This window comes from Misgurnus anguillicaudatus, chromosome 23 (genome assembly GCF_027580225.2).
Source record: "Misgurnus anguillicaudatus chromosome 23, ASM2758022v2, whole genome shotgun sequence".
Lineage (NCBI taxonomy): Eukaryota > Metazoa > Chordata > Actinopteri > Cypriniformes > Cobitidae > Misgurnus > Misgurnus anguillicaudatus.
The window spans coordinates 5864075-5883263 of NC_073359.2; the positions used below are offsets into that span (position 1 = coordinate 5864075).

General features: G+C 37.0%; 2 protein-coding genes across 2 annotated transcripts in view; both read right to left on the reverse strand.

Moving 5' to 3' along the window:
• The window catches only part of LOC129453584 (adhesion G-protein coupled receptor G7-like), a 48401-nt gene extending 34670 nt beyond the window's left edge, over positions 1–13731 (reverse strand). Inside the window, exons 1-2 of the mRNA XM_073861904.1 lie at positions 13633–13731; positions 13392–13541 (exon numbers count right to left, since the gene is read on the reverse strand). Of these exons, the coding sequence (XP_073718005.1) occupies positions 13392–13514 (123 nt within the window). The 5' untranslated portion in view covers positions 13515–13541; positions 13633–13731. The remainder of the gene's footprint in view (positions 1–13391; positions 13542–13632) is intronic.
• Positions 1–19189, reverse strand: part of LOC141349280 (adhesion G-protein coupled receptor G7-like) — a 99266-nt gene that overhangs the window by 40935 nt on the left and 39142 nt on the right. The gene's annotated exons all lie outside the window — the stretch shown is intronic.

The following is a 19189-nucleotide window of genomic DNA, read 5'->3' on the forward strand; positions in this document are numbered from 1 at the left end:
TTTTTTCACCAGATTTGCTACGCTGATGCATGAGCACATTCTGAGGCAACACAAAAAAAATTGTGTGCTTGCACCACTAGATGGCCTTATAATTGAACAAAACCTTTGATAACAAGCCAGCCTTATGGTCATACAACTGTTTCTTAACTAAACTAAAGTGTATTGTCATAAAACTAGCTAGATGTAACACAATCATGACCTGATGTTGCATGCACAATTTTTTCATTGCGCCACCTACTGGTTTTGAGATAGAATATAGTATTTTTGCCTAAAACTACTGCAACAACACATCTAAAACCATGAGTCATCATGGATTATTCCTTTCATGGCTTTGACTATAATCACTGGTGGTTGCCAAGTTACTCCCTAGCAACCATTGAGAATACCTTATCGACCGTTTTTGCAAAAGCTATATCTCAGCATCAAAACATCGTAGAGACACGGGGATGGTCTCTTTTGAGTTATTAAACTTGTTGTAACATGATGTGACCCATGTTTTGCCACTGCAAACACCACTCACATGTCCTTCAGTGCTCTAATGTTCCATGATTGTCAATAACAGAAGAACGATTGCAGTAGACAAGAACTTAAATTATTTTTGTTTATAACTTTTTTGTTTTTTTTATCTAAAATTATTAGGTTTATCTAGGTTCTTCAATCTGCTTATCCAATTCAACTTTACTTTCTTCTGTGCCCTTTTTGGCTTGACCCCGGCATTGCTGCTTGCAGCTATATTTATTATTATTATTTATTATTTTTCCACGCTAAAACGCATTGCCCAGCCCAAACCGTAAGTCGTAGAAACTTGCCACTTAGTCATCTGGTTGTATATTAGCAGGCTACTCAGATACAGTGAATCAGCCAAATCGGCCCATAGGTGGCGCTATAGCAATGCCCGACGCGTTTGGGCTCATAACTCCTAAACCGGACATCATACACTCAAGTGTTTGGTATCATTGTAATCCCTGGCTCCAAACTTAAAAAATGTATATCTCCGATTTCATTTCCGGTATGCAAATTTTTTCGCTAATTTGCATAATATGCATTTCTAGCCAAAATGAACTAGTCCTAGGTTTTTCGCCCGATCGGAATCGTTCCAATGCAGGAGAAATCTGTGGAGTGAGTAGGTAAATAATTATCGAACAGAATTTGAAATTCCGCTTCAGGGTCACTAGGGGGCACCAAAACTCCATACAGGAAGTAGCCTATCGTCACTGAAATGGCTATAACTCGTGAACGGTTTGAGATATCTTAACGAGGTTTGGTACACATATGTACCAGCTCACTCCGGGATCACAGTAAAAAAGATGCGGATTTTGGCCACTAGGTGGCGCTGTAACAGGCTTGAGATCGGGAATGGCTATTACTACACAACCGTTAGCCCGATACACTTAATATTTTGTATTGTATGTCTTTGTGCAATGTACCATAAGGGTCTAGAAGGACATTGGCGTATCTTCAAAAACATGGCCGTCGTCGGCCAATGAAGGTTGAGGACTGATTTGACAGGGTTAACAAAGGTCGATCGGAACGAAACGCACTGTGCTTCTTCGTGTACTGCTCCTGAAGGCCTGTAAGAATTTTGGTGTCATTTGGCCACTAGGGGGCGTAATACCGTATTTCGGTGCCTGTATCACGTGACGTTTGACGTACACAAACAAACATGACATCATATGATAGATCGGCTCATGACAAAAAACTTTGCCTCTGGAAGCGTTGCTGTCAATCAAACGGTTTGTGAGTTATTGGCGATAACGTTCAAACCTACTTTTGCGAACTAGTCCTTGGTTTTTCGCCCGATCTGAACCTAACCAAGGCTGATTGATTCTGTGGAGTGTGAATATAAATAATTATCAAAAAAAAATTGAAATTTACATTCAATCACGCAAGGAGTGGCCAAAAACCAAACTGGGCGGAGCTTAAAACATTAAAACGGCCATAACTCGAGAGTCGTTTGAGATATCATCACGGGGCTTGAATCATATTTGTAGGTCATCGGTCTTAGGCCGTGATATAAAAAGCTCGCCGATCGGACACTAGATGGCGCTATAACGGGGAAAATGGCACTAAATACTGTGATTATGCAATGGTTACAACTTTCACGCCTATAATTTTATCTGTGGTCAAGAGATTTTCATGGGAGTTGTTTTTTTTATCATCCTGAATTGTTTCCAAGTCCTACGATACCAAACATACCAGGTTTTGCCTTACGGTTAGTTCTGCACTGCAAAAACTGTGCTTACAAAACATGCGTAAATAACTCCGAGAGCGTTATTCCGATCGACTCGAAAACACCATAGGAAGAAATTAACTTTACCTTCTGAACAAAAAACTCTATTGGCGTTATGTGAAAATTTCCATCAGAAATGGCCGAAAATTGCAAAAAACGAAAAATTACATTCATTTTTTGTGTTTTCTACACATAAATGGTTATAACTCCGCTATGAAATGACATTTTTCTACCAGATTTGATATGCTGATGTCTCAGCAGAGTCTGAGGCAATACAAAGAAAATTGTTTGCCTACACCAGTAGTTGGCCTCATAATTGAACAAAACCTTTGACATTGAGTAAGCCTAATGGTCATACAATTGTTTCTTCACTAAACTAAAGTGAATAGCCGTGATACTAGCTACATGTAACACAGTCATGACCCGAGGTTACATGCACGAGTTTGACATAGCGCCACCTAGTGGTTATTTGTTATTTTCACTTAAAAATACTGCAACCTTACATCTAAAATCATGAGTCATCATAGATTGTGCCTTTCATGGCTTTGAGTATAATCATTGGTGGATTGCAGTTCACTCCCTAGCAACCAATGATAATACCCTAGCAACCATTTAGCAAGAGCTGTATCTCAGTATCAGAACATCTTAGAGACATGGGGTTCGGCTATGACGACAACTATGAACAAGTGTGTCTGGTAGCTTACTTTTCATCATTTATTTTGTACAATGCCGCAAATCTACTCAGGCATGCCCTTAAAGGTCATAAGATCCCAAATCGCTTGAACCCAAGCGAATGACTTCACATTAAAGGAATAGTCTACTCATTTTCAATATTAAAATATGTTATTACCTTAACTAAGAACTGTTGAATCATCCCTCTGTCATCTGTGTGTGTGCACGTAAGCACTGGAGCGCGCTGCTACGCTACGATAGCATTTAGCTTAGCCCCATTCATTCAATGGTACCATTTAGAGATAAAGTTAGAAGTGACCAAACACATCAACGTTTTTCCTATTTAAGACGAGTAGTTATACGAGCAAGTTTGGTGGTACAAAATAAAACACAGCGCTTTTCTAAGCGGATTTAAAAGAGTAACTATATTTGATGGCGTAATAGCACTTTTGGGAGTACTTCGACTCGCCTGAAAAGTCCGTTCCCCTTCTCACTCTCATAATGGGAGAGGGAGGGTGTTACTGCGCCGAGTCGAAGTACTGCCAAAAGTGCTATTACGCCATACAATATAGTTAGTCTTTTAAATCCGCTTAGAAAAGCGCTATGTTTTATTTTGTACCACCAAACTTGCTCGTATAACTACTCGTCTTAAATAGGAAAAACGTTGATGTGTTTGGTCACTTCTAACTTTATCTCTAAATGGTACCATTGAATGAATGGGGCTAAGCTAAATGCTATCGTAGCGTAGCAGCGCGCTCCAGTGCTTACGTGCACACACACAGATGACAGAGGGATGATTCAACAGTTCTTAGTTAAGGTAATAACATATTTTAATATTGCAAATGAGTAGACTATTCCTTTAAGCAAGTGACATGTTTGTCCTATAGGTGCACGTGTGTTTAAGCATACATAGTCTGTATGAACTGTTTCTGACCATCTCTTTCGTTTTTGTGGATGCTGGATCAGCCTGGTCGACGACGTCTGACATCTTTGATGTGCTGTCCACTGTAAGTCTTTGCGGTCTGCTGCGCTGCTGTTTGTGTCGTATATGCACGTCCGCAGTCTGTTTGAACCATTGATGACCATACCACGACTCAATGGCCTTTTAGTTAAACTAAACACAGCCATTTCTGAATTGTATGTTTCCGTATAAATCTGAATAACTAATTCTCGTTAACAAATTATCCTTATAACTTCACATTAAGGACATTACATGTTTGTCTTATAGGTGCACATGTGTGTAAGCATAAATAGTCTGTATGATCCGCTTTTGACCATCTCTTTCGTTTTTCTGGAGCGAGGTGGTCTATCATTCATTGTGTCTGTATTCGGGTGCAACTCCTCAGCCTGGTAATCGACGTCTGACGTTTTTGACGTGCTTTAATGCTCGAAACCCGACAATTGCTGCTTGCAGCTATATTTATTATTATTATTATTATTATTATTTTTCCGCCATAAAACGCGTCGCCCAGCACAAACCGTAAGTCGTAGAAACTTGCCACTTGGTCAACTGGTTGTATATTAGCAGGCTACTCAGATACAGTGAATCAGCCAAATCGGCCCATAGGTGGCGCTATAGCAATGCCCGACGCGTTGGGGCTCATAACTCCTAAACCGGACATCCTACACTCAAGTGTTTGGTATCATTGTAATCCTTGGCTCCAAACTTAAAAAATGTATATCTCCGATTTCATTTCCGGTATGCAAATTTTTTCGCTAATTTGCATAATATGCATTTTTAGCCAAAATGAACTAGTCCTAGGTTTTTCGCCCGATCGTAATCGTTCCAACGCAGGAGAAATCTGTGGAGTGAGTAGGTAAATAATTATCGAACAGAATTTGAAATTCCGCTTCAGGGTCACTAAGGGGCGCCAAAACTCCATACAGGAAGTAGCCTATCGTCACTGAAATGGCTATAACTCGTGAACGGTTTGAGATATCTTAACGAGGTTTGGTACACATATGTACCAGCTCAGTCCGGAGTCACAGTAAAAAATATGCGGATTTTGGGCACTAGGTGGCGCTATAAAAGGCTTGAGCTCGGGAATGGCTATTACTACACAACCGTTAGCCCGATAGACTTAATATTTGGTATGGTGTGTCTTTGTGCAATGTACCATGAGGGTCTAGAAGGACATTGGCGTATCTTCAAAAACATGGCCGTCGTCGGCCAATGAAGGTTGAGGACTGATTTGACAGGGTTAACGGAGGTCGATCGGAACGAAACGCATTGTGCTTCTTCGTGTACTGCTCCTGAAGGCCTGTAAGAATTATGGTGTCATTTGGCCACTAGGGGGCGTAATACCGTATTTCGGTGCCTGTATCACGTGACGTTTGACATACACAAACAAACATGACATCATATGATAGATCGGCTCATGACGAAAAACTTTGCCTCTTGAAGCGTTGCTGTCAATCAAACGGTTCGTTAGTTATTGGCAATAACGTTCAAACCTACTTTTGCGAACTAGTCCCTGGTTTTTCGCCCGATCTGAACCTAACCAAGGCTGATTGATTCTGTGGAGTGTGAATATGAATAATTATCAAAAAAAAGTTGAAATTTTTATTCAAACACGCAAGGAGTGGCCAAAAACCGAACTGGGCGGAGCTTAAAACATTTAAACGGCCATAACTCGAGAGTTGTTTGAGATATCATCATGGGGCTTGAATTATATGTGTAGGCCATCGGTCTAAGGTCGTGATATAAAAAGCTTGCCGATCGGACACTAGATGGCGCTATAACGGGGAAAATGGCACTAAATACTGTGATTATGCAACGGTTACACGTATATAAGCCTATAACTTTATCTGTGATCAACACATTTTCATGGTCGTTGTTTTTGTATGATCCTGAATTGTTTTCGAATCCTATGATACCAAGCATGACAGGTTTTGAGTTACGGTTCGACCAGAACTGCGTTTTAGCTCATAAAAAACAATCACTAACATCTTCGTAACCGTAAATCCTATCCACTCGAAAACACCATAGGAAGAACCTTACTTTACCTTCTGAACAAAAAGCTTTATTAGCGTTATATTAAAATTTTCATCAGAAATGGTCAAAAAATGCGAAAAACCAAAATTTACTTAAAATGTTAATGTATTCAAGGTTGTATCTTCAAAAAACCTATGCGTAATGACACGGTGCTTGGTAATTGTGATGGTAGTCAGGACCTGAGGGAGTATGAACAGTTTCGTTTGCAGCGCCACCTAGTGGTTGGATGCATATTTTACACGCCAATAGTCAACGTATTTTAATGGGACTTGTTTCATAGGAGTCCTGAATTGTTGCAGAGTCCAACCAAAGAGTATAGAAGCCCAAGAGGCGAAACTCAATAGAACGCTCCATAGCAACAGTTGCCCCCATGACGTGACGGCGCGGCCGCCATTATGGACTGAAAACTGAAGGAAACCGCCGAAAAATAATGAGAGTCAATGGCACTGAACCAACTTAACATAACAAAAACTTGGCATAACTAATTTTTTTTTCTGGTCGTAATATCTAAATACGAAAACAACGTGGTTATGCATGGCCTAATTATCCTTAGGAAAATAGTATTTTGGGACAAAATATTAATATAAAAGTACGATAAGACTACTATAGAAATATAGCGGCTCTAGGATATTATAGAGGTATTACAGAACATAACATACTTCTGTGATGTTCTAATACCTCTAAAATATTTTAAAGCTGCTATAGTATTTCTATAGTAGTCTTATCATACTTCTATAGTATGTCCCAAATTACTATAGTATTCCTATAAGATTACTATACTATTTTGTCCCAAAATACTATAAGATTCCTATAGTACTTTTTCATAAGGGTATGTCCCCGACCGAATCGGCTTCATTAGCCTACCACTTACGGTTTGCAAAGATACAATTATAAAATTACTGTAAACCTTTAATCTACCAATATTTATGTTCTATTATGCATTTTCCTTGTTATATGAATAACAGAAATTCATGAAATAATATATAGGCAGACACACAGTAATAACATTTATTCAAATGTTGATTTTGAAATGATTGAACATCACCATATATGATTTGGAAAAATAAATAAATAAAATTATAAATGAACATTTCTTACGAGTTAATCTTTTACATAGAATATCACAAAAATATTAACAAGTTTTTTCAACATCTTCATTGAAAGTGCACGTGAACGTTTCAATGGCAAGAACAAAAACAATCTGTGAATGTCCTATTACAGGCGGAAAGGTACAAAAAAGATGTGCAATCTAGCAAGTGCACACATGAACTATAAACAGTACTAAAATGGAGCCATAAGATCTCAGTAATTAATCAGACACCACCATCTATTGTGTGAGCATTTAAGTTTTGTTGTATTTTTTTCTTTTTGTGAGAGAAGAGGCACTGACATAGAATGGAAGCATTAGTCAGCTACTAGCCAGTTCAAGTTTTGTATAGATTTCTAAAAATGAACAATAACTGATTGATGAAGGCCCCGCTACAGGTTCCTCAGTGTAGTGCGCCCGTGATGAAGGCCCCGCTACAGCTTCCCCGGTATGCTGGTCTTTGGAGGGAGGAGGAACTTTACTCTGCTTGCCTGACACACACACACAAAAAAAATTAAATATAATTTCACTGCAGAACAATATTAATAAATACAATTTCAGATACATTTGCTGTAAAACATAAGAGAAGTCTGAACTTCCATCTTTCATAAATAGAATCAGTCTACCTGAATATATATATATATATATATGTATATATATATATGTATATATATATATGTATATGTATATGTATGTGTATGTGTGTGTGTGTGTGTGTGTGTGTGTGTGTGTGTGTGTGTGTGTGTGTGTGTGTGTGTGTGTGTGTGTGTGTGTGTGAAATAGAAATAAATGAGCATCTTGCGTTTTTTACGTGGCAACTCCTGGCGTGTCTTCGGAGGTTTACGCTTCCTCTCGACATCTAGTGGGGGAGGTGGGTTAGGGGCCTGTATTCTTGTGGGCACAGCATCGCAGTTCAGCCCACCATGGCTGTAAGACAATGACATGATTTGTAATCCTCAACCTAGTAAACTATTTTTAACTACATCAGGACACTGTCAGAGGATGAGGGTTCAGTCATTTTGGATAATGTACCTCCAAATGCTGTACAGGTATGTCAAGTGTAGTAGATGGGAGTAGGAGTTTAGAAAAAGGAGAAAAGGAAGTAAAGTCAATTGCAGTTTTAGAATGAGATGAGAGGTGAGCAGGTACTTTAAAATGAGCGAGATATTATAGATAGAAGAGCTACACATTGAAACATATTTTCAAGAAGTATTAGAGTTTTATATTACACATACACATCAGATGGTCTTTTGAACTGGCTGCTGTGGAAATGGGCACTGCACACCCTGTAGGTCCAATGCAGCTGATCCAAAGGTATGCCATGAAGGGATGCATTCCTTAGATTCTGGACCCACCTGGCACACCTGCAATGTATACATATGAAACATGATGAATAAATGTTTTCAAGTGTCAGATGTATTTTGAACAAGAAAATAGAAAACTTCTGTTACACTTAAATCTATTTATAATGCGACCATAAAATGGCATTGCACCTGGTATGCATTTTTATGTAACGTTAGCTAAGGCACGCACAAGATGGCAATTGCTATCTGGGTGCAAACACTTTGCCTCAGTTAAATGTAACTTACCATTAATTTCGGTCAGGCATTAAGCAAAATTAAGTAATCACTACTTCTCCTGTCGCATACCATCAACATAGTATATTGTTATTTCATCAACATTAGCTGATGCGGGTTTTAATCAACTCATGCAAGCATCTATCATTTAGCATTCCCTGCTAAAAGAAATTCCCGCCAGGTTGAGCCTGAAAATTGTTAGCAGCTACCACTATTTCAGCCACCACACTCCAAACAGCAATTTTATTCTTAAAAAAGCATGTCTATGCTATGGAAAATAAATGCGATCTAAAAAAATCCGTCAATCATTACTTTATAAGGCAAACTTGACAGATGCACTAGCCTAACATTCAAGCAGATTTACAAAAGTTAACAATGCGTTCAACATTCAAGTTAAACCAAGACATCATTAAAATATTTCTACTTAAATGAGTTATTACCTTTGTGCATCCTTTGGAAACCGATGAAATGCCAAATCGCTTCTGGTGGACTGATAATTTTTGCAATTTATTGCAGAACACTGCTGCGTTTCGACCACTTTGCACATCTTCACAGTTGTGCTTTCAGTCCCTAATGGCGGCCGTGGCTTCGCAGCGCCATCTACTGACTGTTACCCATAACAAAACAGAGCTTCGCCTCTTGTGCTTCTATACTCTTTGGTCCAACGATACGAAACATGCCAAGTTTCGCCTTACACTTAGTCCTGGGGTTACCAGAACACAATTCAGGAGGACATTAAATATGTCAAGCATAATCTTTGCAGCTGTGTTTGCTGTCCACTGTACGTCTTTGTCGTCTGCTGCGCTGCAGAATAACTCATTCTCGTTAACAAATTATCCTCATAACGTCACATTAAGGACGTTACATGTTTGTCCTATAGGTGCACGTGTGTGTAAGCATACATTGTCTGTATGATCTGTTTTTGACCATCTCTTTTGTTTTGTCTGGAGCGAGGTGGTCTATCAGTCATTGTGGCTGTGTTCAGGTGTAACTCCTCAGCCTGGTCAGCGACGTCTGACGTTTTTGATGTGCTTTTATGCTCGAAACCCGGCAATTGCTGCTTGCAGCTATATTTATTATTATTTTTCCGCCTTAAAACGCATCGCCCAGCCCCAACCGTAAGTCGTAGAAACTTGCCACTTGGTCAACTGGTTGTATATTAGCAGGCTACTCAGATACAGTGAATCAGCCAAATCGGCCCATAGGTGGTGCTATAGCAATGCCCGACGCGTTGGGCATCATAACTCCTAAACCGGACATCAGACACTCAAGTGTTTGGTATCATTGTAATCCCTGGCTCAAAACTTAAAAAATGTATATCTCCGATTTCATTTCCGGTATGCAAATTTTTTCGCTAATTTGCATAATATGCATTTCAAGCCAAAATGAACTAGTCCTAGGTTTTTCGCCCGATCGGAATCATTCCAATGCAGGAGAAATCTGTGGAGTGAGTAGGTAAATAATTATCGAACAGAATTTGAAATTCCGCTTCAGGGTCACTAGGGGGCGCCAAAACTTAATACAGGAAGTAGCCTATCGTCACTGAAATGGCTATAACTCGTGAACGGTTTGAGATATCTTAACGAGGTTTGGTACACATATGTACCAGCTCACTCCGGGATAACAGTAAAAAAGATGCGGATTTTGGCCACTAGGTGGCGCTGTAACAGGCTTGAGATCGGGAATGGCTATTACTACACAACCGTTAGCCCGATACACCTAATATTTTGTATGGTATGTCTTTTTGCAATGTACCATGAGGTACTAGAAGGACATTGGTGTATCTTCAAAAACATGGCCGTCATCGGCTACTGAAGGTTGAGGACTGATTTGACAGGGTTAACAAAGGTCGATCGGAACGAAACGCACTGTGCTTCTTCGTGTACTGCTCCTGAAGGCCTGTAAGAATTATGGTGTCATTTGGCCACTAGGGGGCGTAATACCGTATTTCGGTGCCTGTATCACGTGACGTTTGACGTACACAAACAAACATGACATCATATGATAGATCGGCTCATGACGAAAAACTTTGCCTCTGGAAGCGTTGCTGTCAATCAAATGGTTTTTGAGTTATTGGCGATAACGTTCAAACCTACTTTTGCGAACTAGTCCCTGGTTTTTCGCCCGATCTGAACCTAACCAAGGTTGATTGATTCTGTGGAGTGTGACTATAAATAATTATCAAAAAAAATTGAAATTTACATTCAATCACGCAAGGAGTGGCCAAAAACCGAACTGGGCGGAGCTTAAAACATTTAAATGGCCATAACTCGAGAGTCGTTTGAGATATCATCACGGGGCTTGAATCATATTTGTAGGCCATCGGTCTTAGGCCGTGATATAAAAAGCTTGCCGATCGGACACTAGATGGCGCTATAACGGGGAAAATGGCACTAAATACTGTGCTTATGCAATGGTTACAACTTTCACGCCTATAATTTTATCTGTGGTCAAGAGATTTTCATGGGAGTTGTTTTTTTATCATCCTGAATTGTTTCCAAGTCCTACGATACCAAACATACCAGGTTTTGCCTTACGGTTAGTTCTGCATTGCAAAAACTGTGCTTACAAAACATGCGTGAATAACACCGCGAGGGTTATTCCGATCGACTCGAAAACACCATAGGAAGAAATTTACTTTACCTTCTGAACAAAAAACTCTATTGGCGTTATGTTAAAATTTCCATCTGAAATGGCCGAAAATGGCAAAAAACGAAAAATTACATTCATTTTTTGTGTTTTCTACACATAAATGGTTATAACTCCGCTATGAAATTACATTTTTTTACCAGATTTGTTATGCTGATGTCTGAGCAGAGTCTGAGGCAATACAAAAAAAATTGTTTGCCTACACCACTAGTTGGCCTCATAATTGAACAAAACCTTTGACATTGAGTGAGCCCAATGGTCATACAATTGTTTCTTCACTAAACTAAAGTGAATAGCCGTGATTCTAGCTACATGTAACACAGTCATGACCCGAGGTTGCATGCACGAGTTTGTCATAGCCCCACCTAGTGGTTATTTGTTATTTTCACTTAAAAATACTGCAACCTTACATCTAAAATCATGGGTCATCATAGATTGTGCCTTTCATGGCTTTGAGTATAATCATTGGTGGATTGCATTTCACTCCCTAGCAACCAATGAGAATACCCTAGCAACCATTTAGCAAGAGCTGTATCTCTGTATCAGAACATCTTAGAGACATGGGTTCGGCTATTTTAACTCATTAACACTATTTTTACATTTTGTGACCCGAGTTTTGCCACTGCAAGCACCACAAACATATCCTTCAGTGTTCTGTTTGTCAATGTTCCGTGAGAAGAGAGGGAGACATTTCACTGAATGATAGCACCTTTTTTTGCTGACAACTATGAACACGTGTGTCTGGTAGCTTACTTTTCATCATTTATTTTGTACAATGCAGCAAATCTACACAGGCATGCCCTTAAAGCTCTTAAGGTCCCAAATCGCTTGAACCCAAGCGAATGACTTCACATTAAGCAAGTGACATGTTTGTCCTATAGGTGCACGTGTGTTTAAGCATACATAGTCTGAATTAACTGTTTCTGACCATCTCTTTCGTTTTTGTGGATGCTGGATCAGCCTGGTCGACGACGTCTGACATCTTTGATGTGCTGTCCACTGTAGGTCTTTGCGGTCTGCTGCGCTGCTGTTTGTGTCGTATATGCACGTCTGCAGTCTGTTTGAACCATTGATGACCATACCATGACTCAATGGCCTTTTAGTTAAACTAAACACAGCCATTTCTGAATTGTATGTTTCCGTATAAATCTGAATAACTAATTCTCGTTAACAAATTATCCTTATAACTTCACATTAAGGACATTAAATGTTTGTCTTATAGGTGCACATGTGTGTAAGCATAAATAGTCTGTATGATCCGTTTTTGACCATCTCTTTCGTTTTTCTGGAGCGAGGTGGTCTATCATTCATTGTGTCTGTATTCGGGTGCAACTCCTCAGCCTGGTAAGCGACATCTGACGTTTTTGACGTGCTTTAATGCTCGAAACCCGGCAATTGCTGCTTGCAGCTATATTTAAAATGTTATATTTACAGTACAGAATAGATAGTGTAGGAGCCTAAATGCAGTTACTTGATGAATAATTTTAATTTATGTGTTAAATAGTAATTTTCATGATTCATTTATGTGGAGGAAATTGAAGGGCATATTTACAGTATTTACAGTTTAATGCAGTTAATATTTACAGTTATGCAATGAGTTAATTGTGTAATTATCTAAAATGTATGTGAATAATTTATAGTGCATTTATATTATTTGGGAATATTTTGAGAATAATACCTGTTATTGCATCTTTACCTTTGAAATGCACGAATCTTTGATTACTAATACTCTCGCGAGAGTGGTAAACGGGAGTTGTGACGTTTTACTAAAAATAAGTCAGACCTTTCTCGCTCTCTTTGATCGTTAAGTAATTATTTTTATTTACTGTAATATTCCTGTGCTGAAGTTTTTGTTCCAAGTAAAGGATACAGTTTTTTCTACGAGTGGTATTGTAGGTTATTGGACGTGAATTGTGGACGAAGGGAGTGGATAAAGCGTCAAGCTAGGGCTTCATTTATTGGAAATATACACATAGACTGCTAGTAAGTTAATGTTAATAATATTTTATTGTGGTTTTGTACATCTCTGTAAATAAGAGTGTTTATATTGAAAAAAGAAACTTATTGCATTCTGGCCAGTATGAGCGCACATTCAGGTGACGAGCTTGGTGCGTTAAAAAACTCACTCCATGGGGACAGGTAAGATTTTTAAAAACTATGTGTAAAAGTGTAAATAAGTACCATTGATCCATTGGTTTCAGAGGAAAGCAGCATGTTGGCTATATTCACTGCTTTTGTGATGTTATGGGGTGTTAGACGTTCTGGTTTGGATGTAAGAATCTGAACACTGAAAGCCAAAAACATCTTTTCTTTCACAGGAACCCCAGAAATCTTAATTGAAAAAGCAATTCATTAAATTTTTGTGTAACGTTAATATAAGTTTTATATGAAACATTACAATCATTTGACATTAATATCTTACATCTGCATCAATGTCGTCCAAGGTTAAAGTACAATTCAGAATATTTGGTGTATGGAACTTTGGAGTATTTATGTCACAGAGGGCTGATGCTTTGGGAATCCCAGCTGAAAATATAAACTTGTAATAAAGAGATATTTCAAGGACATTCATTCATAGCTATGAGTGTACATCATGAAAGCAGCTGTTTAAGAGGACAGAGTACCATTTGGTCCGCTTTCACATTGCTCTGTAGATGAGGCAAACTGGCCTGGGACAGTTCTTGGAAAGGTAAATCCGGATGTATTTGTGGGGTTTTGCTCATAGCAGAAATTAGCTGTAAAAGCATTTGTGAGTGTTCATAACCTTCAAAATTTGCATCAAACCTAACCATGCTTCAGGATAGTTCTCCCAAATATGTATAGACGGTTTCATCAGACGCACACGCCAAACCCAATTTATTTATTGATCCGGCTATTGCCTTTAACTGATCTCTGAACAAATATCTTGTGGAAAATAAAATGTTTTGGTTTGGTTAAGACGTTAACAAGCATGGATCACAACTGTGCGGAGAGGTTTGACAGCCAGGTAAGAATTCAAGGACCTGTCCAGAGGTGTAAAGTACTAAAGTAAATCTACTTCGTTACTGTACTTAAGTATTTTTTGGGCTACTTTGTACTTGTACTGAGTATCAAAAATATAAGCAACTTTTACTCTCTACTCAATTACATTTTTGATTGGGTATTTGTAATCTTTACTCCACTACATTTGAAATGACACTTACCGTTACTTGCTACATTGATAATTCGTCACCGAATAAAAACGAGACGAAAGTGTCAGAGGGTGATGATGGATAGAATCTGTGGTCCCGAGGTTAAACGCACACACAAAGGCAAGCACAAATGTATATACAGTATTTTAGTCTAGGATGCCCCACAGTAAAGATAGTTCAGTGTAATAGTTTATATGCTTTAGATATGATTTATGAACAAAGTAATTAACCTGTCATTAATTTACCTTGTTATTAGAAATATAGTAAACTACTGTAAAAGGGCTCTGTTGTTATTGAGTCTATGTGAAGGTCTACCGGAAGTTGTGATTTATCCACAAAAGCCATTTGTTTATGTTGTTGCTGCTGAAACCGTCTATATGTAATTACTTAATAAGCCTCATGTCAAACTTTCCCTGTAAGTATATTTACAAAGTACCAAAGCTATCACACAACATTCACTTCTATTTATATTCTGTAGACCATCAAGATAGGTCTTATTAACTTATTAACATACATTTGCACTGTATCATAATGTATACAAATTATTAAATATTTTTAATAGTTTTACAAATATTGCAGGAAGTTCCATTCCAAGTTCCACTACAGAGGCAATCTTTATGATTTATATATTCGCACTTGGTGAAGTTCTTGATGCTCGGCTTGGTATTCTTTTGAGACCAACTCTGTCCAAAAACAGCTGTGTACAGAAACAAAATCATTATTAGCCTTGTTTAGCCAGACTTCTGATTATCAGGATAACAGTTCAGTTTAAAACCTGTTAGCCCTCATTCCATTTTCCGAACCCCCCCACAAAAACTGTCATAGCCAAACTAAAATAGATACAGTTTATAAAGTCTTTGCACTAAAAGCATAAGTTTGGTCTCATTTGAAAGCAGACACTTGGAAGTTTATTAAGAGGTGAACATTAGTTACTTCCATAATGAAAAAAGTTGTTATAGAGAGCTTAAATTATTCTTTTTTATAAACTCCACCAAACATGTATGAAATATTGTTATGAAAATCTAAATGAAATTGGCCTTGGAGCAATCTAGAAATGCAGTTAAAAGCCACATGTCTGACCATGTTCTGTTTTAAATCTGAAGATGATACCTCTAAAACTCTGTATTTTATGAAATGTTTTTTAGACCCATGTCATGTAAATTTATTTAGAGAAAACAGCAAAAATGCTAAGCTAATGTTTGTTTATTTATATCTCACAACATCCTTTCAGTTTATTGTCCTATTGCTCCGGGTTTTAAACAGACTCATTAAATAAGCATCCGGATGAGTCATTAACAACTTTTAATCCGGGATATGGCTGTCTAAATGTTTATTTTATTATTATAAACAATATAATAATTGCTCATAATTTCTATTTAGTGTTTTATTTCCTCCTTTTGTCTCAATTCACTTTCTTTTTATTAAAGTCCTTTCTTACAAAAAGAAACTTACCTTAAAGAAGCTTTACCAGTCAAAATTATTCCTAGAAACATATATCTCATATCTCCAGACAGCAGATGTTTACAGAACAGCTAGTACGTTAGCTTAGCATACCATCAAAACACTACAAATAAAAGCATTTATAATAAAACTCACATTATAACATCAAAAGTCGAGTGCTTAAACAATCATGCGTGATCTGATGTGGCTTTGGATCATAAAATAAGACCGAAAATAAACAATTTTATGTTATTTATGCTGTTAGCTTAGCATAGCATTATAATATACAGTACTGTTATGAAAATAACAGACATAGCGTTAAAAATACAGACAAACCATATATAATCTTAATCGTGTTTATTGTCTCCATGGTTTTAAAACATCAAAACATCTTTATTTGCATGTTATTATAAAAACAGCGATCGCTCGTTGCAGGTCACTGTTCAAGTTCACGTCTGACTGACAGCTGCTGCTGAGCTGAGCTCTGACGTCTTATTCTTTCTATGAAAGTTTATGAAAGAGTTTCAGACTTTAGCGCCCTCCGGCTTCACGTATGAATGAAACAAACTGAGTGTGAATGCTTACAGGACTCCAGCTTGCTCATATCGCCATGTTTTGAATAAAAATGGGTGAAATATTACCCCCACTGCAGAAATTTGAAGTAAACATATAAAATTGAAGTAATATTTCTCCAAATATGCATACTTTGAATTAAAAGCCCCGATAGATGTTGTTTTATCGAGTGCTTTCATGACGATCATGGAGGAGTATTTTTATCAATGAGTGCGGCTGAGGGTTATATTTCAAATTAAAGGTATGTACCGTTTTTCATTTTCATAACGCCTGACAAAAATGAAGAAATTACTGTTACTAGGATTCTCAGATTAAAATAAAGGTCAAAAACTAAATCTTAAATCAAAACACTTTTTAATGATGTATAGTTGTTTAATGTAAGTACATTTAAACTAACAGTAATTTAAATTATGTAAATAAATAGCTCTTCAGTACATCCACGTCCTCGCGCAGGTTATCAAGTTAAAGCTTATGCTGGCTATGAAACACCCTCAAGTCTCCCAACCTTATAAGTTACCATCAGAGTAATGTTTTTGCTAAATTTATCTGAAATTGTTTACTACTGCTGGTCAAAAATCTGATGTGCAGAAAACAAATAGGTGAATGTAAAGACATTGCACTCTTTCATTTGGATAAGGGACCATTCACTGTTATTAAGGTCTGAAGATGCCGGTCCCAAAATTTTTATATTTGAAGTAAAGCGTTTGTATTTATTTTGGTTTATTATAGATTTTTTCTTGTTCGCTATTTTTTTCATGCAAGATCTGGCAACACTAGTCAGCAAACGGTCGTGCCTCTGTTATTTTACTTTTTCCCTTTCTATGCACTTATTTTTTCAGAAGAGAAACCTGTCATGATGCGCATTTAAACACTTTATTAACTACTAGTTGTTCAGTTAAGTTATGTACACACTATTTAGAGTTTCTGTAAATGCGGTACACTACCTGCATTTTGCGGTTGTAGAATGCGGTTGTCAGTCCCGTAAATTACTGAACAACCAAATTAATATGCAGTGTGTATGGGACCATTGTGTTTCCACAACAATGTTAGTGAGTAAATCTACTGAAATGGCCATCATAGGAGTGTGACTTTAGTATATTTAGTATATTAAGTACAAAATTAATGTGCGAAAATAAAGCAATTTAAGTAAACTATGGAAGTCCCTAATCAGAAATTCTTATTATTTGGAGAACCAAAAATGTTTTATCTTTGGCATTGCTGTGAAGAACCCAGCACCTTGATTTTTAAGAATGTAGTTACTGTATAAGATCGTCATTGCAAAACTAAGGATGATCATGCATTATTCAAAAGAGTTTATTTTGAAATTGGCATAACACAGATAGTCATACGACTTTGAACATGAGTTAATGACTAAAAAAGAGCATTAACGAGTTACACGTTTTGCACAAAAATAGTACAGTCAACTTCATTTGTTTGCATTATTCTTTGTTTACAGTATTTGTTGTGAACTTTGGATAAATTTAAATATTACATTATTTCATGGGAACTTTGAAGCAATGGTTACACTATGTAAATAATAATATGCAAAGAAGAACAAATCAGTCATGCAAGTTGCGTAAAGAGAGAACAAAAACACATATGAACAAATTAAAAAAAGAAAAAATGCGTTACTGTACTGTGCACTAAAATACATGTCAGTAAAAACAAATCAAACTCATTAAATTAATAATATTACTTAAACCCTAAAATAGGCATAATTAATCTATAATCGAAAACATTATATATGAATATTTTCATGCAAGTTATCATTGCTTTCATATTATTTATTGTTATTATTCATTCAGATAATAGTTGAAAGATATTAAAAACCAAACTTACCTAAAATAAAGATGAAGATCAGAAAACAGTGCATTATTCAAACATTGGATGAACCTACTAATATGAAACATGAAAGACTATTGAACAACTGAGACTGATTGTCTGGTTTACAAACGTCAGAGTAGACACGGACAAGGAAATACGTATTTATGACAGGCAGAGGTTTTCAGCTACAATGGGGCACTAACAAGAAGATACACTATGTTTTGTTTCTGTTTCATTCATAACATTTGAATGTCGGTTTGATTTACAGTATAGTTGCACAACAAATGCTACTGAAATGTAAATAAATCAATAAATTAATTCAAAAAAATTACAATCTTGTTTCGACTTTAAAGTGGTTGTCTTGTTATGAATTACAAGAAATAAAAAAATCACATGTTGGCTTCCACAGAGGGCTACTAATTGAAATGTCAATAATATTCAATAATAAAAACAGCGTTCAACGAACGTCATTATTGATTAGTTTGGTCTGTGACGTCACTTTGTCTTATCATAACAGCACGGTCTCTATAGGTTTCTCCATAGGGAATTATAGGTTCAACTATAATTGAGAATTGGCGCCCTGTCTCACTTCTAAATTATGATTATAAATAATTTGCTTTTATAATCGGCAAGAGATTACATCATATTATTTATGACACTAGAAACTAAAATTACAAATATACCGCTCTGAATTATTCTCCACGGTTATCTAAAACAAAATATATTTTTTACCGTTTAAGCGAGAGATTCATCAAGAGAAAAACCAAAACAAAAGGATTATTCAGATTTGTGTACCCTTATCTTTCTTTAGCAGAAGATAAATACAAACATATAAAAACATAAGATTTTCTTGATCATATTTGTAATAGAACATCTCACAAATAAAAAATATATTTTAGCAAGCAAAAGGACTTGAGAGGGGTCTTGAAGTCTTGAATTTTGATGACACTAACATAAAATTAATTGTTTGAA